The sequence below is a fragment of the Moschus berezovskii genome, chromosome 11 (genome assembly GCF_049115385.1).
Source record: "Moschus berezovskii isolate FMDL1 chromosome 11, NW_MosBer_1.0, whole genome shotgun sequence".
NCBI classification, from domain to species: domain Eukaryota; kingdom Metazoa; phylum Chordata; class Mammalia; order Artiodactyla; family Moschidae; genus Moschus; species Moschus berezovskii.
Window position 1 is genome coordinate 71,244,936 of NC_142470.1, and position 26,298 is coordinate 71,271,233.

The 26,298-nt window shown below is 37.7% G+C and overlaps 1 protein-coding gene across 1 annotated transcript in view; it reads left to right on the forward strand.

Annotated features, from left to right (window-relative positions):
• The window catches only part of PSME4 (proteasome activator subunit 4), a 100,145-nt gene that overhangs the window by 7,245 nt on the left and 66,602 nt on the right, over positions 1–26,298 (forward strand). Inside the window, exons 2-3 of the mRNA XM_088841475.1 lie at positions 15,482–15,622; positions 17,001–17,117. Of these exons, the coding sequence (XP_088697601.1) occupies positions 15,482–15,622; positions 17,001–17,117 (258 nt within the window). The remainder of the gene's footprint in view (positions 1–15,481; positions 15,623–17,000; positions 17,118–26,298) is intronic.

The following is a 26,298-nucleotide window of genomic DNA, read 5'->3' on the forward strand; positions in this document are numbered from 1 at the left end:
AGTGAAAGAGGCAAATTCCTAATGTTTTTTAACGGGCAGTTACTAGTGATTAAGTGCACAACTTCTAACCCTGTTCTCATTGTAGAACCTAGAGGTTCTTTTTTTGCTGTTAAATGCTACTCATTTCTAGTGAACCTCCCTCCCCAATTTTAAATGTAAAATTCAAATCTGTGTTTCCCTCTAACCTTTGTAGAAAATTTAGACCTAAATCTCATGTGTACCATGTGAAAAGCAAGCTGAGAACATGATAATGAGAGCAACATCTAGCAAACAACAACCAAAACCCTCTGCATTCATTGAGAGTGGCCACTGGAATGTTAAAAGCAGCACAGACTATAAATATTCCCACTCGGAATCCTAAAGTTGGCTACTTCCATCTTCGGCCTAGGCATCTCTTCCCTTTTAGTGTACCCTCTTGTGATTCTTATTCATGCTTTTATGTTCTTTGTGTACCTACCTTCCCTCTACTGTGAGCTTTTTTGGGGTCAGAGTCTTTCATATTTACCTCTCCTTCATTGCACCCCCGGCATATAGGATAGCATATATACATTCATAAGTACTCAGTAATGTTAGAATTAACTGTTTCGTTGTCAACTAAAACATTATGCAGTTTCTAATGAATTATTACTCTGACAGTCAAATGGAGAAAAATGAATTTGGGGTGAGATCTATTTTAATATTGGGTTCAAAAGAAATTGTATATTTAACCAAAGAAGTGGAGGGAAGGAGCATCTTGGTTGAGAAAGAGAATGGTGTAACCTAAAGAGAGAGGGAGGGTAGAGGGAATGGGTTTTAACAGTTATTTAGAGAAGAGAGCAGATTGTTATCGATTGCATCAGGGAGTTTGAAATTCTCATTTAAAAATAAAGCTATCATCATTATTGTTAAATATTTAGTGTTTAAAAATTTAGAGTATTGTTACTACAATTTTTTGGTAGATGAACCATAAAATTTTGGTAGTGGTCATTACCTTTTTATGCTAATTTGGCTTTAAAAATAATAATAATACCTAGATCCTAAATTTTAGAGTTAAGAAAATGTAATAAAGGCCTTTTCCCTTTCTAAGAAAAACTTAACACCATTGCAGCTGTGAAATGGATGTGAAAATAGTATTTTAGTTCAAGTAAGTTGGAAATTGCCTAAGAATTATTAAAAATGCTTTATAATCTTGTAATGGTAGGCAGCTTAAATAGAATGTTAGTAATCTTTGGGTTGTTAAGTGTGGGTGCTTCATTTTCTGACAATTCTCTTTTTTCCTTTCTACTTAATTTTTTTAGTTGAAGTATAGTTGATTTTCGATATATGTTACAGGTATACAAGATGATTCACAATTTTTAAAGACTGTACTCCATTTATAAAGTGAAAGTCACTCAGTCGTGTCCGACTCTTTGCAACCCCTTGGACTATACAGTCCATGAATTCTCCAGGTCAGAATATTGGAGTGGATAGCCTTGCCCTTTTCCAAGGGATCTTCCCAACCCAGGTATCGAACCTAGGTCTCCTGCATTGCAGGTGGATTTTTTTTTTACCAGCTTAGCCACAAAGGAATCCATTTATAGTTACTGTAAAATATTGGCTATATTCCCTGTATTGTACAGTATGTCCTTGTAGTTTATTTTATACATAATAGTTTGTATTTCTTAATTCTCTCCTCCTGTATTGCCCCTCCCTCTTAACCTTCCCCACTGGTAACCACTAGTTCTCTGTATGACATTTTCCTTTTTTTAAGCCAGGGATGAAGGAAGTTTTTATAGCAAGAAATTTTATGAATGTTCATGAGTGCTTGTATTTTGGACACATTCCTGAAGAGTTTAGTTGGCATAGCTTGTATTCTAAGGGAAGGTAGGTTACTTCCAGAGAACCTAGTTAATAAAATGTTCTCAAAGTTCTGTCAACATATACAAAACAGAGGTCCCTATTTGGTGTATAGCAGGAGAAAAGCTGTGATTTAACAATTTAGGGATGATTTTAGAAGTGTGATTTTTAAAATAAACTCAAAAGTTTAACAGACAGATATCCTCAGACCTTTTCATTGTGCTTTTTTTGTTTGTGTGTGGAATTCTCATAATATTTCATCCAAAGGTTCATTTTTAAGTGTTTTAACCCCAAATTTGGGATTATGACCAAAGAGCTGTGAATTCAGTTTAGTAGGTCTCAACCACTTTGGATGTGATTTGATTTGCTGAACTAGACTAAAATTATTAGAGTGAATTTAGAAGTAATAAAGGTGAATGATCATGATCTTTGTTTCAGTTATACATATGTTTTTGTGTATACTACATTCTGTATTTATTACTGTGGATTGTGGCCAAAAAATTTTGAAAGCTACTCATTTTTCAAGTTTCTTTCAATACTTTAGATATATAATCCACACCTACTTATTGAGCTGTCAAGATACAAAGGATGAAAATAAAAAGTCACAACAGTTTAAAAATATCAGTGCGTGCATGCACATTCAGTCACGTCCAACTGTATGTGATCCTATGGACTGTAGCCTGCCAGGCTTCTCTGTCCATGGGATTCTCCAGGCAAGAATACTGGAGTGGGTTGCCATGTCCTCCTCCAGGGAATTTTCCTGACCCAAAGATTGCGTCCAGGTCTCCCGCATTGCAGGCAGATTCTTTACCGCTGAGGCACCAAAGAACCCCCCAAAATATCAGTAACCCAAGGGATTTTACAAGAGAGCATTCCCCATTACCACTGGAGTGGGTGGCCATTCCCTTATCAGGGGATCTTCGTGACCTCAGAATTACACCCAGGTCTCCTGAATTGCTTCCCTGATAGCTCAGTTGGTAAAGAATCCACCTGCAATGCGGGAGACCTGGGTTCGATCTCTGGGTTGGGAAGATCCCCTGGAGAAGGGAAAGGCTACCCACTCCAGTATTCTGGCCTGGAGAATTCCATAGACAGTCCATGGGGTTACATAGTTGGACACGGCTGAGCGACTTTCACTTTCACTTTCCCTCCTGCATTGCAGGCAGATTCTTTACCAACTGAGCCACAGGGAAGTCCCATAGATTTTTAGATGAGTGGTATAGATACTACCTACCATCTGCTGAGGGCTCAGTATGTGCCAGCAGTATGCTAAAGGCTTTATAATTGTTATTTCATTTGATTTTCACAATTAACTGTAGGTACATTTATTATCTCAGCTTCCCTGGTAGCTCAGATGATAAAGCGTCTGCCTGCAATGCAGAAGACCTGGGTTCGATCCCTGGGTCGGGAAGATCCCCTGGAGAAGGGAATGGCAACCCACTCCAGTACTTTTGCCTGGAAAATTCCATGGATGGAGGAGCCTGGTAGGCTACAGTGCATGGGATTGCAAAGAGTCAGACACGACTGAGCAACTTCACTGACTGACATTTATTATCTCAGTTTCACCTTTGAAGAAATGAATCTTAGGTTATGTAACAGCCAGTTTGGTTGCTGACCACAGGGCCTTTGCTCTTAACCACGTGTCCAGAGTAAGGAAAGCTCCTGGGCTGTATCACCTGGGAAAACTAGAGCTGAGCCTTGAGATAGGATTTGATTAGGTAAGGAAGAATTTGGAGGAAGATGTTTAATGTGTGGTAACAGGTGAAGGCAATGGCAAGCCACTCCAGTACTCTTGCCTAGAAAATCCCGTGGATGGAGGAGCCTGGTAGGCTGCAGTCCGTGGGGTCGCTAAGGGTCGGACACGACTGAGCGACTTCAATTTCACTTTTCACTTTCACACATTGGAGAAGGAAATGGCAACCAACTCCAGTGTTCTTGCCTGGAGAATCCCAGGGACGGGGGAGCCCGGTGGGCTTCCATCTATGGGGTCGCACAGTCGGACACAACTGAAGTGACTTAGCAGTAGCAGCAACAGAGGTGAAGCAAATTGAGCACACGTGTTAGTCTGTACTCAGACCATCATATTGAGATAATCAGTTGTCTGTCCCTCTCTCTAGGCTGCATGCTGTAGGGCCATTTGTTACTTATTTTTGTTTCCATTGCCTATTGCTCTTAAATGATAGTAAACATTTCAAGAAATGAATGCCACTTATCTGTGCTTCAAGAGAAAAGCAACTGGGAGAAAAATAGAGGCATCATTAGATGTTAATAGTGAATGACTTTACTAGAGATTGTTGTGTCAATTTTAGTAAGTCGTAGAGGACATAACTCTGACATATGATGTGCTGAAACTCCAGTGTGTTATTCAGCCTGAATAGGGCTGGGGGTAAGGAGGAGAGTAAACCTTGGGTCTCTGTGTTCCTTTAGTGCCTTCCATCAGAGGTATTATGCTACACTTGATAAAGATGACAGACCTGGCTTTCAGTGTTTTGGAAACCTACTCTCAGTGTTTTAAACCAGTTTGTTTAACTTGGTCATATATTTATTGTCAGTTTGAAGGTTTTTTGTTTTAAAAATAGAACTAGCCCTGGAGGAGCTGTTTGTAATTACTTAAGTCATTGTATTTCTCAAGGTATACTTGTATGTTCAGTCAGTTGCAAAAAAGTTTCTCAGTGTTCACCTTGTTTCATCTCTGGTAACAGCTGAGAGTTAAATATTAGTGATGCAGAGGTCCCTGCCACCACATTTTACAGGCATTGAACAGTGGTTTGAGCTTCCGTTAACTAAAAAAAAAGTGATAAACAATATCTATATTATCATTACATTTGTGTTTTTGAAAAGTATATACATATGTACATTTGTGTATAAATAAAGTCTGGAAGGATATTATTTAGGCTATTAACAGTCATAGGCAACAGTTTTCAAATTTGTATGCTTGCTGTACTGTTTGGATCATTTAAAATAAGTATATATTGCTTTCCTGATAAAATAATAATTCCCTCCCTCCCCAGTAATACTTTCCTCTCAGTTCTCAATGATCCTACTTATAGTTGGTTAACACCAGTCAGAATGGCTGCTATCCAAAAGTCTACAAGCAATAAATGCTGCAGAGGGTGTGGAGAAAAGGGAACCCTCTTACACTGTTGGTGGGAATGCAAACTAGTACAGCCACTATGGAGAACAGTGTGGAGATTCCTTGAAAAACTGGAAACAGAAATGCCATACAACCCAGCAATCCCACTTCTGGGCATACGCACCAAGGAAACCAGAATTGAAAGAGACACATGTACCCCAGTGTTCATTGCAGCACTGTTTATAATAGCCAGGACATGGAAGCAACCTAGATGTCCATCAGCAGACGAACGGATAAGAAAGCTGTGGTACGTATACCCAATGGAGTATTACTCAGCCATTAAAAAGAATACATTTGAATCAGTTCTAATGAGGTGGATTAAACTGGAGCCTATTATACAGAGTGAAGTAAGCCAGAAAGAAAAACACCAATACAGTATAATAACACATATATATGGAATTTAGAAAGATGATAACAATAACCCTGTATGTGAGACAGCAAAAGAGACACAGATGTATAGAACAGTCTTTTGGACTCTGTGGGAGAGGGTGAGGGTGGGATGGTTTGGGAGAATGACATTGAAACATGTATATTATCATATGTGAAATGAATTGCCAGTCCAGGTTCGATGCATGAGACAAGATGCTCGGGGCTGGTGCACCGGGTTGACCAAGAGGGATGGTAGGGGGAGGGACCTGGGAGAGGGGTTCAGGATGGGGAACAGATGTATCCCCAGGGCGGATTCATGTCAATGTATGGCAAAACCAATACAATATTGTAAAGTATTTAGCCTCCAATTAAAATAAATAAATTTATATTAAAAAAATAAAGGAAATAAAATGTATAGGTTTATTGTCCTGTCCACAGATTTCCAGCATGGCTCAATATAGATGTTGAAGGAACATTGTCTTATAATCTATAACTTAACTCATTGTTTATTCTCTGGGTTGCCTCTGCCCCCTTTTTTTTAAGATTTTAATTTTTATAATTTTTTAAAGGCAAACTATCTTAAGAAGATACATTTAGCCTCACAAGTAATTAAATATAAATTGAAACATTGTATTAGTGTTATGTTTTTAATGATTTAAGTAGATTTTAAAAAGCATAAATTATGTTCCAGTCAGTCTGCCTAGGTGCAGTGGTTCTCATACATAGTGACAGATCTGGGAAACTTAAAAGAAAACAACTGGTACCTGGAGCCCTATTCCAGCATAATTAAATCAAAGGATGTCTTTCATGCCCATTAATCAGTTATCTATCCCCATAGCCTTGTGAGGAAACCCAGGTTTCACACACATGCACTGAAGATTAAATGACCTTCCCATGGGACTGACATAGAGCAGTTTGAATTCTTAGCAAACTTGTAGAAACATCTTGTTCATGCTTGCTTGGCTATTGTGTTGAAATACATAACTATTCTCTCTGTTCAGAGTTGATTATACTGTTGGGAGTTGCAAAGCAACTTAACATGGAAACACAAGACATCCTCCACTGTATATAGCTCCTTTGTTGCCTTCGTCCCAAGCAGCAGTCACTTGGAATTAACATCCTTATTTGGTTGTTTGTGATAGTCTGTTCCTTTTCTTGATCCTCAGTTTGACTTTTTTGAAAGAAATAGAACAAGTAATGTTCTTTTGGCTGTGTCTTCTTTTTTTTTTTTAATTTATTTTTAATTGCTTTACAATGTTGTATTGTTTTCTCTTGTACAACAATATGAATCAGCCATAAGTATATATTTATCCCCTCCCTCTAGAGCCTCCCTCCCACCCCACCAGCTGTGTCTTCCTGTCACAGAAGGTTGCTTTTCTTGCTGTGTTCCTCTACCTAGAGCTGTCTTTTGAGCCTCTTGCCACCTCTTTCCCCAACTGCTCAGATTATACTGAACTTTATTTCCCTATTTAGAGTCATGACAGCTCTCTAATCTTTCAAGATTGGGTTCAATAATCACTTATATATAATGAAACTTTTGGTTAAAAAAAAATCACAAAATTCTAATGATAAACTGCATTTATGCCCCTCCTTCAGTATATTACTTAGTTTTCTGGTAAATGTCTCCTTACATCTGATTTTGAGTTCTTGACCTAAAGGAACAATTTGGGTCATACTTTACATGTCATTTGTTCTAGAAATGCCTTTTGAATAAGTACATAATTGAGTGAAAAGAGAGGTGGGTTTATGAGAAAACCTTTCATTTTATCTGTTCATTTACTGTTTCTGGCTGTGAGAAGCTATGTCGACATTTTTAATGTAATATATTTCAGGACTTGGTCATGGAATGAAGTCAGAGTAATTCTCCATCCTGTAGATAATCTGGTAATTTTACCTTTAAAATTTTTTTCTGTTTCGTGACATCTTAGGAACAGGGGTTCCCTGGTGGCTCAGATATTAAAGAACCCACCTTCAATGCAGGAGACCTGGGTTGGGAAGATCCCCTGGAGAAGGGAAGAGCTACCCACTCCAGTATTCTGGCCTGGAGAATTCCATGGACAGAGGAGTCTGGCAGGCTGCAGTCCATGGGGCTGCAAAGAGTTGGACATGACTGAGCGACTTGCACTTAGGAACAGAAGAGAAAGACCGGAGCTGATACAGTGTAGAGATAGTATGTGTATTTATTTTTTTGGTAGAGGGAGGAGTTGAAGTTACTGTGTGATATAAATTAATTTGGGAGTTGGTCAAGGATTTCATTGGTCATCTTAGTTTTCCTGGCTGTAAAATACTTGTCGTTTAGCCCTAGCTGTCAGGTATTAAAACACATTTTAAAAAATTCCTTTTGTCTACAATTTTTTTTTTTTTTGCATTTGTGGGTGTCTTTTTAAAAAACTTTTATTGGAGTATAGTCGATTTACACTGTCGTGGTAGTTTCAGTTGTACAACAAAGTGAGTAAGTTGTACATATATTCACTCTTTTTTAGATTCTTTTCCCATATAGGCCATTATAGAGTATTGAGTAGAATTCCCTGTTATACCTCACTTTTTAGTCAAATATTTTACATTTTAGTACCGTTTTTATTGTGTTAAAATTAACTGTTGCATTTTTCTTTGGAGATATTTCTAATTAATCATTTGTTGGTATTATGAATGGAGCAATATTTCTTCAACTATTGTTCTTTTTTATCTGGGAGCCATACAGGAAGCCTGCTGACTTAAAAAAAAAAAACTGTTCTGCAGGTTTTCTTATGTAGTCTAAAAGTGGTTTTTTAGTTGATTGTTTCAGGGCTCCCTGGTGGCTCAGATGATAAAGAATCTGCTTGCTGTGCAGGAGATGCAGGTTCGATCACTGGATTGTGAAGATCCCCTGGAGAAAGGGAATGGCAACCCACTCCTGTATTCTTGCCTGGAGAATTCCATGGACAGAGGAGCCTGGCAGGCTATAGTCTGTGGGGTCCCAGAGAGTTGGACACGCCTGAGTGACTAACACTTTGAGATGTTTTAGGTATAATTATAACAAAGATCATGGCATCTAGTCCCATCACTTCATGGGAAATAGATGGAAAAACAGTGGAAACAGTGTCAGACTTTATTTTTTGGGGCTCCAAAATCACTGCAGATGCTGATTGCAGCCATGAAATTAAAAGACGCTTACTCCTTGGAAGGAAAGTTATGACCAACCTTGATAGTATATTAAAAAGCAGAGACATTACTTTGCCAATCAAGGTCCGTCTAGTCAAGGCTATGGTTTTTCCTGTGGTCATGTATGGATGTGAGAGTTGGACTGTGAAGAAAGCTGATCGCCGAAGAATTGATGCTTTTGAACTGTGGTGTTGGAGAACACTCTTGAGAGTCTCTTGTACTGCAAGGAGATCCAACCAGTCCATTCTGGAGGAGATCAATCCTGGGTGTTCATTGGAAGGACTGATGCTAAAGCTGAAACTGCAATACTTTGGCCACCTCATGCGACGAGTTGACTCACTGGAAAAAACTCTGATGCTGGGAAAGGTTGGGGGTGGGAGGAGAAGGGGACGACAGAGAATGAGATGGTTGGATGGCATCACCGACTCTGTGGACATGAGTTTGAGTGACCTCCGGGAGTTGGTGATGGACAGGGAGGCCTGGCGTGCTGTGATTCATGGGGTCGCGGAGAGTCGGACACGACTGAGGGACTGAACTGAACTGAACTGATAGCATTATACTATTCTGTCTTTCCGAAACAATTATCGGTATTTTTGTTTCCTAGTTTACTCTTTAATCTAGATACAGAATAATGCTGATTGATAACAGTAAGAATAGTCATTATTGACTGAATATGATTTTAAAGGAAGTACCTCATGGAGGAGTCTACCTTAAGTCTGAAAGTGATAATTTAATTGACTGATATGCATGCTTTTAAATGATTTGGTTTCTTTTTGTTACACTTGGTTAATATTTTCTAATTTACATTTTATTGTAATCAGACTCAGGCCAATGTAATATCCACATGTTAGAATTAAGTAAGGTTTTGTTTGTATTGTATTTTACAACCAGTGTTTATAGGTGTTCCACAAAAAGATCGAAAAAAAAGGCATAGTTTCTGTAAGCTTACAATTTTTGTTTGTGTCTTTTAAAGTCAGCTTTATTAATTATATAATTCTAATTACGTTTCCACTTCTGCTTTAGTGGAAGTCAGATTGAAGTGGTAAAGACACACAGTAATTGATTTTGTTGCTGTTCTGTTTCAGGACTGTATAATAGTTGGTATTGTACAATTGTATCAGGAGATGAGTAACCTCTGATGTTCTCCTTGTGATGTTAGTGGCCATCCTGCATCTGTTACAGATGGCAAAATGGTGATACCTTTTATTCTTTATGAACTTAAATTAATTAATTATTGTGATTTATGGTCTCATTTTTGGCTGGTGAGAACAACTTGACTCCTATGCTCTTATTTATTTAAAAGATTGCTTTGGCCACTGTGCAGCTTGCGAAATCTTACTTCCCCTACCAGGAATTGAACTTGGACCACAGCAGTGAAAGCGCTGAATCCTAACCACTGGACTTCCAAGGAATCTCTCCTGTGCTCTTTTAAGTAGGACTTGAGTAGTCTTTGATAAAGGGTTTTTTTTAATTAAGATAATAGTAGAAATGCAGAAATATTAATTACCTAGCTATAAGCATTGTACAACAGAAGTTGATATGAAATATGTTTACATGTTAATTTTAATAGATAATGCCTGTTTCTTTTAAAACAGTTTGCATAAACAGAGGTATACAGAAGAATATGAGTCAGTTTGTCCATCAAGAAGTAATATTTAATAGTGTTTGCTTTATTTTTTAACCCTAATGCTTGAATGTTTCTTTTTGTTTAGCTACATATTGTGAATGTTTTGTATCATGATATTTTATATGATATTACATTTGACATCCATAAAATTCTTTGAAAACAATTTTAAATGACTGCACTGTAGTCTAAAGGCATAAACCACAAAATTTAACAAACCATTCCTTTATCAGACTTTTAGGGTTTTTTTTTTAGGAAATATTTATTATTGCAAATGTGCATTGAAAAGATTTTTGGTATTTTGACTTTGATATTCTGAATTTTTATTTAGAGCATATTGCTGGATGTGATTTTTTTTTTTTAATCATCCACAATGCTTTTAAGTACTTTCAGTGACAGTTTTTGAATTCTGGCTTTTAAAATTTCATGTTAAAATTTCATTTTTTGTCTTGTAAGTAGGACTACCCAAAGTAAAGCACTTATTTAAATTTCTTTGCCAAATGTCTTATATGTTTTATAATAACACAGTCCTAATGTTGCTTTAAAATGATGTTAATTGTACTTTTATTTGTGGATATATTTAGAACCTTAGAAACCAAGTGATTGCCTTGAAGAAAAATAATTGATGAATGACAAAACCTGTATTGATAACCAATTATTTTTAGCCTCTTAGTTCAGTTCAGTTCAGTCCAGTTCAGTCCAGTCGCTCAGTCGTGTCCGACTCTTTGCGACCCCATGAATCACAGAACACCAGGCCTCCCTGCCCATCACTAACTCCCGGAGTTCACCCAAACTCATGTCCATCGAGTCGGTGATGCCATCCAGCCATCTCATTCTCTGTCGTCCCCTTCTTCTCCCACCCCCAATCCTTCCCAGCATCAGAGTCTTTTCCAGTGAGTCAACTCGTCGCATGACGTGGCCAAAATATTGGAGTTTCAGCTTTAGCATCAGTCCTTCCAATGAACACCCAGGATTGATCTTCCTTAGAATGGACTGGTTGGATCTCCTTGCAGTCCAAGGGACTCTCAAGAGTCTTCTCCAGCACCACAGTTCAAAAGCATCAATTCTTCGGGGATCAGCTTTCTTCACAGTCCAACTCTCACATCCATACATGACCACGGGAAAAACCATAGCCTTGACTAGACGGACCTTTGTTGGCAAAGTAATGTCTCTGCTTTTTAATATAAGCTCTAATTCTTAGTTCATTTCAATAGTAGTATATAATTTTATACTTTACTTAAATTTTCTAGAAATATATAGTAAACTTATCTTCAGGATGTATAGTATAAAAAGCCGTGACAGCATTGTACATTTGATTATATAATGACTGTTTCTGATATGCCACTGTCTTTACTTGAGATTAAAAAGGAAGACATTTTACTAATAACACTATAAGGTTGTAAGGAGGAAGCAGTTGAAAAGTGCTTCTATATTTTACTGTTTTTTCCTCCTGTGGGAGGATGGAACCTAATGACTTGTCATCTATATATTCTGGATAGTTTAAGAAAATATCCTATTTGAATTCAATCATGACTGTTATTAAGGTTTTAAAGTATTTTAATAGAAATTTTTAGTCCTAAAATTTAATGTGCAAATTAATTGGGAAAAGGGAATAGACTGTCTTCAAATACAATCTAAAGTAGAATTTTTGAATAAATATAAAGAAAAAACAACTAGAGTAGTTTTAAGTGAAAACTCTCAGTCTCCACTCTGAATATTTTTTAAAATTTCCTTTTTCGAGAAAGAAAAAAGAAGCAACTTTATTGCATTTACCACTCCCAGTATTTTTGATGGACTAGTTTTGATGGGCTTCCCTGGTGGCTCAGATGGTACAAAATCTGCCTGCAATGCAGGAGACTTGGGTTCTATCCCTGGATTGGGAGGATTCCCTGGAGAAAGGGAGTGGCAACTCACTCCAGTATTCTTGCCTGGAGAATCCCATGGAGAGAGGAGCCTGGCAGAGTACGGTCCATGGGGTTGCAAAGAGTCAGACACAACTGAGTGATTAACACATACAGTTTTAAGACAGAGCCCAGGAATGTGCGTTTTAAACAGTCTAATGTCTAGTGAACATTTATGAGGTGATGTCAAGGAGTTTTTTCAGAGTGGCTGTAAAAACTGGTTTTGCCCTATTCTCACCAAAACTGGGTATTGTGGGCTTTTTAATTTCAGCCAGTACGGTGGTGTGGAGTGGTACCCTATTGTAGTTTTAATTTGCATTTACTGATGAGTGATGATGTTGAGTGCCTTTTCATATGCTCATCAGTCATCTGGATGTTGGCTTTCCAGAAGTGCCTACCTGAGTCTTTTGCCCATTTTTTTTTTTTAATTTGTTTGTGCTATTTCTTATTGACTTGTAGGAGTTCTGATACAGTTTGAGTGAGTGCTTTGTCAGATAGATACGTGTTCCAAATATCTGATCGGGCGTTCACTTTTCATGATATTTTATTGTGAATAGAAGTTCCTGATTTTAATGAAGACCAGTTAACTTTCTTCTTTTAGTAGTTGTGTGCTTTTCAGAAGTAGCCTTCTTGGGCTGTGTTTTGAGAAATGCTGAAACAGGAATTACTTTCCGGTTGGGAAGAATTATTTGCTGTTAACAGGGGAAATAAGTTGCTGAGTAATCCCCCTAAAGTTTTTGGTTTTGTTCGTAGTCCTAGCTCCTCTAAGGATTCCCCTGTTAGTCTCTTCATAATATTGAATTTTGGAGTTTATGAATTTTATGTACTTCATTTTTACACAATTTATATACTACAGCAAAAGCGATGTGCTTGTAGGTAAATTGTTTCAGTGGCCTAGAGCAGTGTTTCTCCAGTTTTTCCACAGAAATATCTTAGCCACAGGGGAGAGTAAGTGCCTAACCACAGGGGCATTTGGAGCCCTGACAAGGCCTCAGGTAGCCACTGGGAACAAGAGATGTTTCTTTGGAAAATTCTGTTTTATCTTTAAGATATGTGCTGTTTCTTATGGATATGATTTGTTTTCGTTTGAAAGTAGCATTTAAAGGATCCTAGCTTTTACTCCTCAATTTAGAGTGAAATTGAGGGAGACTTCAGGAGTTTGTACCATGCTTTTTCAGCAGTTTGAAGTACCTCTGGCAGCCCTGGGCTTAGGGTCTTTGTGTATTGTCTTCATTAGCCCAGTTACTTTCCCTGGCCTAGGTGCTTAAGAAACATTCACTGAAAGGTAAAACATCTCTGGTCTCATTGCTGCTCACCCTATACTGGTTAGTTGTCTAGTACTAAGGTGAAATCATGGGATTATACCTTGGATGGACAGACAAGAGCTGAATAAATATGCAGCAGCCTGAGAAAATAAAGAGTGCTTTTTTGAACCAAGAATTTTGAGGATTTTCTAGAAAAAGAAAAACAATTATTCTCATTATAGAAGTTAAACTTGAGTTTAATTTGATCATAGTTAATGGGAAAGTGCTAAAGATCATATAAGGAATATTAATGCTCTTTTCTATGACTTGTGTATTTGTCTGTAGAATAATCTTCCTCAAAGGAATTATGATTTTAAGCATCCAGTAATTGTTCTAATTTTAAGTTTGGTTTCTAAGTAGTTAATCCTTAACTATGCCATGGTCATTCTTGCTTTTTGGGACACTTTTTCCTTCAGTTTGCTTATAGTTGACACTTTTGATTACATTGAGTCTCTAAAGTTAAAAAAAAAGAATGAAAACATACAATTTTGAGATTAAAAACTATACTTTTTTGCAGCAATTTAATTTTATTATAGTTATGAGTCTAGAAGCAAATAGTACAAGTTAGATAACTTGCTGTATTGTTTCAGATTCTTAGTAAGCGTGCATCAAAGATTCTTGTAGTTAAAACAGTAAACTTTTATGTCTATATTCTTTTCTTCTGTTTTATTGTATTTTGATATAGTGTTTTAAATCAGTTTCAGTAAGTCCTTGAATAATTTGTTATCTTGAATGAGCATTGTTTAATAAGGGAAAGGTCCAGAGGGATTCTTTTCAGGTTATTGTGACAAAAAGCCGGTTAAGACCATACAACAATAAAGCAGTAGTATTATAATTGGTCATTAGAATTTTTTTTTTTTTTTTGGTAACAACTTTTATTTTTTCCCAAACTTTAAACTTTTTATTTTGTATTGGTTTATAGCCAATCAACAGTGTTGTGGTAGTTTCAGTTGAACAGCAGAGGGACTCAGCCATACATATACATAAACCCATTCTCCCCCAAACCCCACTCCCATCCAGGCTGGCACATAACATTGGGCATAGTTCCAGGTGCTTATACAGCAGGTCCTTTGGTTATCCCTTTTGAATATAGCACTGTGTTCATGACCTTCCCAAAGGCCCTGACTATCCCTCCCTCTCCCTGCAACCATAAGTTCATTTTTTTAAGTCTGTGGGTCTCTTTCTGTTTTGTAAGTTCATTTGAATCAGTTTCTTTAAAAATCCCACATATAAGAGATGTCATACGCCTTTTCTCCCCTATTTGACTTACTTCACTCAGTATGACACTCTCTAGGTCCACCATGTTGCTACAGTAGCTTTACTTCATCCTTTTTAATGGCTGAGTAATATTCCATTATACATATGTGACACGTCTTCTTTATCCATTCCTCTGTTGATGAGCATTTAAGTTGCTTCCATGTCTTGGTCATTGTAAACAGTGCTTCAGTGAACATTGGAGTGCACGTATCCTTTCAGATCATGTTTTTCTCTGGATACATGCCCAGGAATGGGATTGAAGGTCATTAAAGGTTGATGAGAATTCAGTTATCATTAGAGGTTTTTTGTCAATAAAATACTTATTTGGTAATCTCTCAGTTAAAATCCAGAGTAAATCTTTCCTGCACAATGATAAGTGGACACAAAATAACATCAAAGACATTTGAAATTAAAGTGTAGCAATACATATTTTTTTAAAATTGTGGCAAGCTCTTAAATTTACCCTCTTAACAATTTTTAAGTGTACCATGTGGCATTGTTAAGTGTGTGTACATTGTTATGCCACAGATCTCCAGGACTTTTTCATCTTCTATGACTGAAACCCTGTTATCTCCTGTCTCTACCTTCCCAGGCCCTGGCAACCACCATTCTGTTTCTGTGAGTTTGATTACTTTAGATATTACATATGAGTGATAATCATTCACTATTTGACTTTTTTTGATTGTCTTCTTTCATTTAGCATAATGTCCTCAAGGTCCATCTACGTTTTAGCATATGATGGCCTTCTTCTTAAAGGCTGAATAATATTCCTATATGTGTGTGTGTACATACACACACACACACCATATTTTCTTTATCCATCTGTTGATGGACATTTACATTACTTCTGCACCTTGGGCATGTGACTTATGCCTCAATAAGCAAAAATGTGTCACCATATCTGTTTTTAAAGTCTGTATCAATTTTTCTCTTGCAGATATATTCGACTTTATGGGAGAAAATTTAGCAAAGAAGATCATGTTCTTTTTATCAAGTTATTATATGAGCTGGTATCAATTCCAAAACTGGAAATCAGCATGATGCAGGGATTTGCCCGTCTCTTGATCAACTTGTTAAAGTAAGTTCATTTGTTGTTAGTTCTGGTAAGATTTTTTTCTTTCTTCAAGATTGTAGGGAATGAGGAGAGCCATGTGTTCTTTGGTAAAACCAAGTCCCTGGTTACCATTTTGGAGAAAGATTGCAGAAGACTTTATCATAAGTTTAAACTGCATGTGTTAATTAACCTTTTAATTAAAATTCTTTTTCCTCCATGAAGCCTTCTCTTCTCTAGCACACACTGAACTATATGTTGTCTGATTGTTTCATTTATACTAATTATCTTCCCTTATGCAAGTTGTAAGATCCTTGCAAAGACAGGGATCATTTATTCTTTTCCTTTTCCTGGACACGGAGCACAATTCCAGAAACAAGGAGTACCCCATAGATTTTATAGTAAAGTATGAAACTCATCTACAATAATGGTGGTACAAATTGTAATGCCTCTTTTTTTCTTTTTTTAATTAATTTATTTATTTTAATTGGAGGCTAATTACTTTACAATATTGTAGTGGTTTTTGCCATACATTGACATGAATCAGCCATGGGTGTCCATGTCCCTATAGGGTTCAGGTCCCCTATCCTGCACCCCCGTCTCGCCTCCCTCCCCATGCCACCCCTCAGGGTTGTCCCAGTGCACCGACTTTGAGTGCCCTGTTTCATGCATCAATCTTGGACTGGTGATCTAGTTCACATATGATAACACACATTTCAATGCTATTCTCTCAAATCATCCCACAGATGATTGGCCTTCTGCCACAGAGTCCAAAAGTCTGTTCTTTATATCTGTGTCTATTTTGCTGTCTCACATATAAGGTCATTGTTACCATCTTTCTAAATTCCTTACATATGCGTTAATATACTGTATTGGTGTTTTTCTTTCTGACTTACTTCACTCTGTATAATAGGTTCCAGTTTCATCCACCTCATTAGAACTGATTCAAATGTGTTATTTTTAATAGCTGAGTAATATTCCACTATGTATATGTACCACAGCTTTCTTATCCACTTGTCTGCCAGTGGACTTCTAGGTTGCTTCCATGACCTAGCTATGTAAACAGTGCTGTGATGAACATTGGGGTACCCGTGTCTCTCAATTTTGGCTTCCTCGGTGTGTTTGCCCAGCAGTGAGATTGCTGGGTCATGTGGCAGTTCTCTTTCCAATTTTTTAAGGAATCTCTGCACTGTTATCCGTGGTGGCTGTGTAATGCCTCTTTTTATGTGGTGCCCTTTGAGGGTCGAGCAGCAGCAACAGTCCTGTGCGTGTTCTTCCTACTGTCATGTTTTACCAGTGAATGGCTGAGGATGGGGGAAAGCAAAACCCACTGTGATGACAGCAGCATTTAACAACTGCCTTCCCTGCATAGTGTGTGTAATGTGCACACTCTTTCTTTAATTAGGAAAAAGGAACTTCTTTCAAGAGATGATTTGGAGTTACCTTGGCGACCACTTTATGACATGGTGGAAAGAATATTATATTCCAAGACAGAACACCTGGGATTAAATTGGTTTCCTAAGTAAGTATTTCCATTTAAAGTACTTTTGGGAGAGCACTTCTGGGGCTTGATCTTAGTTGAGAAATGTTGGATTACTTGAGATAAACAAGCAAATATACATTTTAATGTGCTCATTTCTATGTAACTTGACTCCTAAAGCAATTTATTGCCCTCTTGAAATTATAAGACGCTCCTTGGAAGAAAAACTATGACAAACCTAGACAGCATATTAAAAAGCAGAGACATTACTTTGCCAATAAAGGTCTGTCTAGTCAAAGCAGTGGTTTTTCCAGTAGTCATGTATGGACTGCTGGAGAGCTGGGCTATAAAGAAAGCTGAGTGCTGAAGAATTGATGCATTTGAACTGTGGTGCTGGAGAAGACTCTTGAGAGTCCATTGGACTGCAAGGAGATCCAATCAGTCTGTCCTAAAGGAAATCAGTCCTGAATATTCATTAGAGGGACTGATACTGAAGCTGAAACTCCAATACTATGTCCACCTCATGTGAAGAACTGATTCATTGGAGAAGACCCTGAAGCTGGGAAAGATTGAAGGCGGGAGGAGAAGGGAACGACAGGATGAAATGGTTGGGTGTCATCACTGACTCAATGGACTTGAGTTTGAATAAGCTCTGGGAATTGGTGATGGACAGGGAGGCCTGGCGTGCTGCAGTCCATAGGATTGCAAAGAGTCGGACACGACTGAGCCACTGAACTAAACTGAACTTATATCTGAAACTGCAGTTAAAAATTTGCCACCACTGTATCTCCTAATAACTAAAGTTCTTCAGCATACTGGCCAAAGAAACGAGAGATTTTTGTTTGAAATCTAGTATTTTGTCACTAAACGTAATGTACATTTGGCATTCTTCATAGTATATCCATGTGTGTTTTAATTCTTCAGCTAAAATGAATGTTTCAAAAAGAGGAGCTTTGCCTATTCCAGGGGGACCCACATCCCAGAGCACACACACTTACAGTTAAAGAAGCATCAGTTTCAGTGAATGACTATTCTTAGAGCACGGTCAAATGTGCTCCTTGGTTTATATAATTTCCTAGTAATGTTTAGACATTCCGAGATTATAAATCTCTTGGTTTATGGCTTCTTGTGCATACATCCTGACTCTTCCAGATCTCTCATTTTGGTACGTTTTATATTTTATTTGGAACCTTTACAGAGTACAGTGTGATGATCTGTCCTTTTTTGAATAATAGTGATTTCAGACTTGACTGCACAGTGTCATTTTTCCCTGTTAACAATTTGTCCAGTTGTGATCTACCCCTTAAATTTCTTGATCTTTGCATGTTTGACTTGAATTTATAATTGAGGTTTATTTTTAGGAAATCTTTTCTTCAACTTTTAATAGCTATTTCCTTTTATTATCTAGAGTAGTTTGTTTTATATATATATATATGTACTCATTTACTGAAGAACATCATTTTATATACCTGTATTATTTTTCCTTTCCCTCTTTTATAAATTAAATCTTTAAACATTTACTTCTGTCTTTTTTATCTCAGTCCTAGACATGTTTACAAGCCTACCCAGGTCAGTTCATTTAATGATCAGGCTTCACTTAAGTCAGCAGTCTTAAGTGAATTTATTTGGAAAATGATGGCAGATGGCAAACTCTAAAAGATATTCAGGTCATAGGTAAATAGTGAAATGATTTAATGAAAAGAATAAATAAATAAATAAATATAGGTAATTGTGAACTTAGGCCCTAACTCTTTTTGGACAGTGGTCACAAATATAATGGTCAGAAGGCATTTATTTCCTGAAGACTCCATGTGTTAAAACAAAGAAACCCATTTCAGTGATAAAAATGGCAAAACCTGTCATAAAACTAAATGGTAAAATGTCCAAATGTGTTTGTACTAATATTTATTATGAAAACCCAAAATTTAATGTGAAGGATTACTTTTGAGTTTTATTTCTGCTGGAGGGAGCATGGCACAGGCTGGATTGACTAGACCTTAAAATATGAGCCCATTGAACTTTTGATTAGAATCACCATTTCATAGATTTCAGGAACCTTTAAATTGTGTTCAAATCAGTTATCTTTCTGAAATTTTCCTGGCTGATTTTTTGACTGCCTCTGAAAGTGTTTGATAAATCATGTGGGAGAGAAAGCAGTTCCTTCAGTAATTTCTCCTTTTTCAGTAGTTCTTTTACTTGCTTCTTTATAACCAGGTGTCTTACCTCCTGTCCTGACAGGTGTAACTTTCCAGAGGCAGCCTTTTTTTTTTTTTAAAGTATTATATGGTTATTCATGAATATTGAAATCTTTACTTGGTTTAAAGCCATGACTCTTAACTCAAATAGACTCAGCAACTCCTGTTGTATTCTATAGATAACTATTCCAAAGTCAAATGCATAAGTAATATGACCTTTCTACACTCAAAAATAAATATAAATAATGTTTTAACCAAAAAAGAAATAATGGGAAAAGAAATAAAGGGAAAGATATCTCAATTGAATGCATCGTTCCAGAGACTAGGAAGGAGAGATAAGAAGGCCTTCTTAAATGAACAGTGCAGGGAAATAGAGGAAAACAATAGAATAGGAACGACTAGAGATATCTTCAGGAAACTTGGAGATGTCAAGGGAACGTTTTCATACAAGGATGGGCATGGTAAAGGAAAGAAAAGGTAAGGACTTAACAGAAACAGAAGAGATGAAGAAGAGGTGGCAAGAATACACAGAAGAACTATACAAAAAAAGTCAAGACCCTAATAACCACGATAGTATGGTCAGTCACCTAGAGCTGAACATCCTGGAGTGTAAAGTCAAGTGGACCTTAGAAAGCATCACTATGAACAAAGCTAGTGAAGGTGATGGAATTCCAGTTGAGCCATTTAAAATCCTAAAGATGATCCTGTTAAGGTGCTACACTCATTATGTCAGCAAATTTGGAAAACTTGACAGTGTTCATAGGACTGGAAAAGGTCATTTTTCATTACAAAGAAGGGCAGTGCCAAAAAATTGTCAAGCTGCTGTACAGTTAGTCTCATTTTACATACTAGCAAGGTTATGCTCAAAATCCTTCAAGTTAGGCTTTATCAGTATGTGAACCAAGAACTTCCAGATGTATAAGCTGGATTTAGAAAAGGCAGAGGACCCAGAGATCGAATTTCCAACATCTGTTGGATCATCAAAAAAGCGAGAGTTCCAGAAAAATATCTACTTCTGCTTCATTGACTATTCTAAAGCCTTTGTGTTGATCACAACAAACTGTGGAAAATTCTTAAAGAGTTGTGAATACCAGACCACCTTACCTGCTTCCTGTGAAACCGGTATGCAGGTCAAGAAGCAGCAGACAGAACTGGACATGGAACAACTGACTGGTTCAAAATTGAGAGAGGAGTACGAAAAGGCTGTGTATTGTCACCCTGTTTATATAACTTACATGCAGAGTACATCACGCCAGATGCCAGGCTGGATGAAGCACAAGCTGGAATCAAGATTGCTGGGAGAAATACCAATGACCTCAGATATGATATGCAGATGATACCACTCTAATGGCAGAAAGTGAAGAGCTAAAGAGCCTCTTGATGAAGGTGAAAGTGTAGAGTGAAAATGCTGACTTGAATCTCAACTTTCGAAAAATGAAGATCATGTCATATGGCCCCATCACTTCATGGTGAATAGAAGGGGAAAAAGTGGAGGCAATGACGGATTTTATTTTCTTGGACTCCAAAATCACTGCAGTTGATGACTACAGCCGTGAAATTAAAAGACACTTGTTCCTTGGAAAGAAAGCTATGACAAACTTCGACAGTGTGTTAAGAAGCAGAGACATTACTTTGCTGAAAAAGGTCCATCTAGTCAAAGCTGTGATTTTTCCAGTAATTACGTACAGATGTGAGAGTTGGACCATAAATGAGGCTGAGTGTCAAAAATTGGTGCTTTTGAATTGTGATGTTGGAGAAGACTCGTGAGAATCCCTTGGACAGCAAAGATCAAACCAGTCAATCCTAAAGGAAATCAGTCCTGAATATTCTTTAGCAGGTCTGATGTTGAAGCTGAAGCTCAAATACTTTGGCTACCTGATGCAAAGAGCCAACTCATTGGAAAAGACCCTGATGGTAGGAAAGACTGAGAGCAAAAGAAGAGGGTGGGAGAGAATGAGATGGTTAAATAACATCACCGATTCAATGGACATGAATTTGAGCAAACTCTGGGAGATAGTGGAGGACAGAGGAGCCAATGTGCTACAGTCCATGGGTTACAAAGAGTCAGACACAACTTAGTAACTGAACAACAGCAAAGTTTATTTGAAGCAATCTATATTTCAAACATGCATGCACTATTACACTGTAAAACAGTATGGTATTCAGATTTTACATCTAAGCATCACTACGAACAAAGCTAGTGGAGGTGATGGAATTCCAGTTGAGCTATTTCAAATCCTGAAAGATGATGCTGTGAAAGTGCTTCACTCAATATGCCAGCAAATTTGGAAAACTCAGCAGTGGCCACAAGACTGGAAAAGGTCAGTCTTCATCCCAATCCCAAAGAAAGGCAATGCCAAAGAATGCTCGAACTACCACACAATTGCACTCATCTCACACGCTAGTAAAGTCATGCTCAAAATTCTCCAAGCCAGGCTTCAGCAGTATGTGAACTGTGAACTTCCAGATGTTCAAACTGGTTTTAGAAAAGGCAGAGGAACCAGAGGTTGAATTGCCAACATCTGCTGGATCATGGAGAAAGCAAGAGAGTTCCAGAAAAACATCTGTTTCTGCTTCATTGATTATGCCAAAGCCTTTGACTGTGTGGATCACAATAGACTGTGGAACATTCTGAAAGAGATGAGAATACCAGACCACCTGACCTGCCTCTTGAGAAACCTGAATGCAGGTCAGGAAGCAAATGTTAGAACTGGACATGGAACAACAGACTGGTTCCAAATAGGAAAAGGAGTACGTCAAGGTTGTATATTGTCACCCTGCTTATTTAACTTCTATGCAGAGTACATCATGAGGAATGCTGGGCTGGAAGAAGCACAGGCTGGAATCAAGATTGCTGGGAGAAATATCAATAACCTCAGATATGCAGATGACACCACCCTTATGGCAGAAAGTGAAGAGGAACTCAAAAGCCTCTTGATGAAAGTGAAAGAGGAGAGTAAAAAGTTTGGCTTGAAGCTCAACATTCAGAAAACAAAGATCATGGCATCTGGTCCCATCACTTCATGGGAAATAGATGGAAAAACAGTGGAAACAGTGTCAGACTTTTCTTGGGGGGGGCTCCAAAATCACTGCAGATGCTGATTGCAGCCAGGAAATTAAAAGACGCTTACTCCTTGGAAGGAAAGTTATGACCAACCTAGATAGCATATTAAAAAGCAGAGACATTACTTTGCCAACCAAGGTCTGTCTAGTCAAGGCTATGGTTTTTCCAGTGGTCGTGTATGGATGTGACAGTTGGACTGTGAAGAAAGCTGATCACCGAAGAATCGATGCTTTTGAACTATGGTGCTGGATAAGACTCTTGAGAGTCCCTTGGACTGCAAGGAGATCCAACCAGTCCATCCTAAAGGAGATCAATCCTGGGTGTTCATTGGAAGGGCTCATGCTAAAGCTGAAACTCCAATACTTTGGCCACGTCATGCGATGAGTTGACTCACTGGAAAAGACTCTGATGCTGGGAGGGATTGGGGGTGGGAGGAGAAGGGGACGACAGAGAATGAGATGGCTGGATGGCATCACCGACTCGATGAACATGAGTTTGAGTGAACTCCGGGAGTTGGTGATGGACAGGGAGGCCTGGTGTGCTGTGGTTCATGGGGTCGCAAAGAGTAGGACACGACTGAGTGACTGAACTGAACTGATAATGAGTAAGTTTAAATTTATAAGTAAAAAAGGTCAAAATACATTCTGTATAAGAAGTACAAGAAAATGTAAGAGCAGTATTTTTAGTGGACTTTAAAATCTAGTACTAGGATACAGAATAACAGATCATACATCTGATGAGAGAGAGAAATAACTTTTTAACTTCAGACTACTGACTGGGAAGAAAGGAAGTAAGATATGCTTGCAGGTGAGCTGACCTTATTTATAACGTAGTGAAAAAGTGAGAGTGTTAGTTGCTCAGTCATGTCTGACTCTTTGTGACCCCATAGACTGTAGCCCACCAGGCTCCTCTATCCATGGAATTCTCCAGGCAGGAATACCAGAGTGGGTAGTCATTCCCTTCTCTAGGGGATATTCTCAATCCAGGGATCAAACTCTGGTCTCTTGCATTGCAGGCACATTCTTCATTGTCTGAACCCCCAGCAAAGCCCCTATTTATAACATAGTGTCACAGTAATTCTTTATGTAATTATGTGGGATAGTTACTAATATTTCCAAACATTATTTTTGAACATTATTACATGTGAAAGAAATAGAGGCAAAGGGTGAATTAGGAAAAGACACATTAGTATATGAAGCCATATAAAATTTGTGCAGTTGCAACAAAGGAAACTGTAAGCAAGGTGAAAAGACAGCCTTCAGAATGGGAGAGAATAACAGCAAATGAGCAACTGACAAAGAATTAATCTCAAAAATATACAAGCAATTCCTGCAGCTCCATTCCAGAAAAATGAACGACCCAATCAAAAAATGGGCCAAAGAACTAAACAGACATTTCTCCAAAGAAGACATAAAGATGGCTAACAAACACATGAAAAAATGCTCAACATCCCTCATAATCAGAAAAATGCAAATCAAAACCACAATGAGGTACCATTTCACGCCAGTCAGAATGGCTGCTATCCAAAAGTCTACAAGCAATAAATGCTGGAGACGGTGTGGAGAAAAGGGAACCTCACTGTTGGTGGGAATGCAAACTAGTACAGTCACTATGGAGAACAGTGTGGAGATTCCTGAAAAAACTGGAACTAGAACTGCCATATGACCCAGCAATCCCACTGCTGGGCATACACACCAAGGAAACCAGAATTGAAAGAGACACGTGTACCCCAATGTTCATCACAGCACTGTTTATAATAGACAGGACATGGAAGCATCCTAGATGTCCGTCAGCAGACGAATGGATAAGAAAGCTGTGGTACATATACCCAATGGAGTATTACTCAGCCATTAAAAAGAATACATTTGAATCAGTTCTAATGAGGTGGATGAAACTGGAGCCTATTATACAGAGTGAAGTAAGCCAGAAAGAAAAACACCAATACAGTATACTAATGCATATATATGTAATTTAGAAAGATGGTAACGATAACCCCGTATGCGAGACAGCAAAAGAGACACAGATGTATAGAATAGTCTTTTGGAGTCTATGGGAGAGGGCGAGGGTGGGATGATTTGGGAGAATGACATTGAAACATGTTTATTATCATACGTGAAACAAATCACCAGTTCAGGTTTGATGCATGAGACAGGATGCTCGGGGCTGGTGCACTGGGATGACCCAGAGGGATGGTATGGGGAGGGAGGTGGGAGGGGGGTTCAGGATGGGGAACACGTGTACACCCATGGCGGATTCATGTTGATGTATGCAAAACCATTACAATATTGTAATTAGCCTCCAATTAAAATAAATACATTTATATTAAAAAAATTTTGTGCAGTTGACTTTTGCCCACATTAATAATGTCAGTGTGTAATTTTTATAGCATGAATAGCCTTTTGTGTCCTACCCTAGAAAAGATGACAGTCCAAAAACACATGAAGTTATTAATGAAGTTCTGTGACACCCTCATTTTTTGTGTATCATTAATTGCCGATGATACTTGGTTTTAAGACTTAAAACAATTTTCAATATTAGTTATGTATTTATATGCAAATCTATATATGCTCAAGGATTTGGTTTTGGCAAATCAGATGTGGCAGCAGAATTGCCATTATGCTGTAATTTTTTTCTTCAGGAATCATGAATAACCTCAGGTAAAATTTTCAGCAAAACAAAGTATAGCCTTCCTTCAATTTATATGTTGGTTGTATTCCTAGAGATTCGATGTCCATTAAAACTGTGAAAAATTGTTAACATTAAAACAGTTATCTTTTATGTTCAAAAAGTTTTAATCTATATGACCATGTATTGAGATATTTGAGAGTCTTGCAATAATAATTTTTGTTGAGTTTGACTGTTCCATGAATTGCCGGGTGTGACTTTTAATCACTAAAGTTTCAATGAGTCCTCGCTACTAATTGTGATAATCAAAAATGTCCCTTATAGTTTCAGAATGCTCCCTGCTTGTGGTTAAAGTCTTATGGATTTGTTTTCTGTTTTCTTGCTTCCATGCAAGTTCAAGTTTCCTGCCTCATTAATCAGCCCTTCCTGTTTTCTTAGCACTAGTCCAGCACTTTCTTTTTCTCTGTTTTTAATTCTGTAAGATGCAGGTATTTTAGTTTCCAAACCAGTATTCTTCCTGTTCCTGTGCATCTCACACTGTCCCCTTAATACCTCCTACCCTTTCCCCAAAGAGGTTTCCTAAGAGGTATGGTATGAGAAATTTCTTGGAATTTTTACATTTTAAGCATTCATATCTTTATTAAGCTTATTAAGTCATGTTTTCATAAGTAAAAATTTCTTCCCTATGTATCTCCTGACTAAAGTTGATGCTCCAAGAAGATGAGCTATATTGGCCTACTGGCTTGAAGTACATACGAACCGGGCTGTATGCTTCACGAAAAGGAGCACACATTGTGAAGTGCAGCTCTGCTGACGCAGCCTCTCTTTAAAACTGGTGATTATTGTTCCAGTTTTAAGAAATCAGAAAGAATACTGGGAACTACTTTTGAGGGGGAACTTTCTTGGTGAGAGGCCGCACTGTAGGACAAAATTTGAAGCTTAATGTGTCTTCTGTTTCAAAAACAGGGTAGAAAAATTATACTTAAAACAGTTTTTCAGGACTATAATTCTTTTTTCATTGTCTCTCATTTCTTGTAATCTTTTTACTGTTTTTATCATATTTTACTTCTCTGCAAAGGAGAACCTGTTACCATATTTCCATTCAGGTCACTCTGTATAAAGTTATAACAATTAACTTTGAAAGATTTTTGAATTCTCTGGTTCTTGGACTTTTCTTCATCACATTTGCCTTGATTTTTAATACCAGAGGAATCTAATGGTCTTGGTTCTTATGCAGAAATATTAGAGATACTATTTGGAGAGCCAGACAGCAGTACTTTCTGTTCCTCACAGTTTCTGCCCACTGAATTTCTAAGGTGGGGGGGTCACTGAAAACATT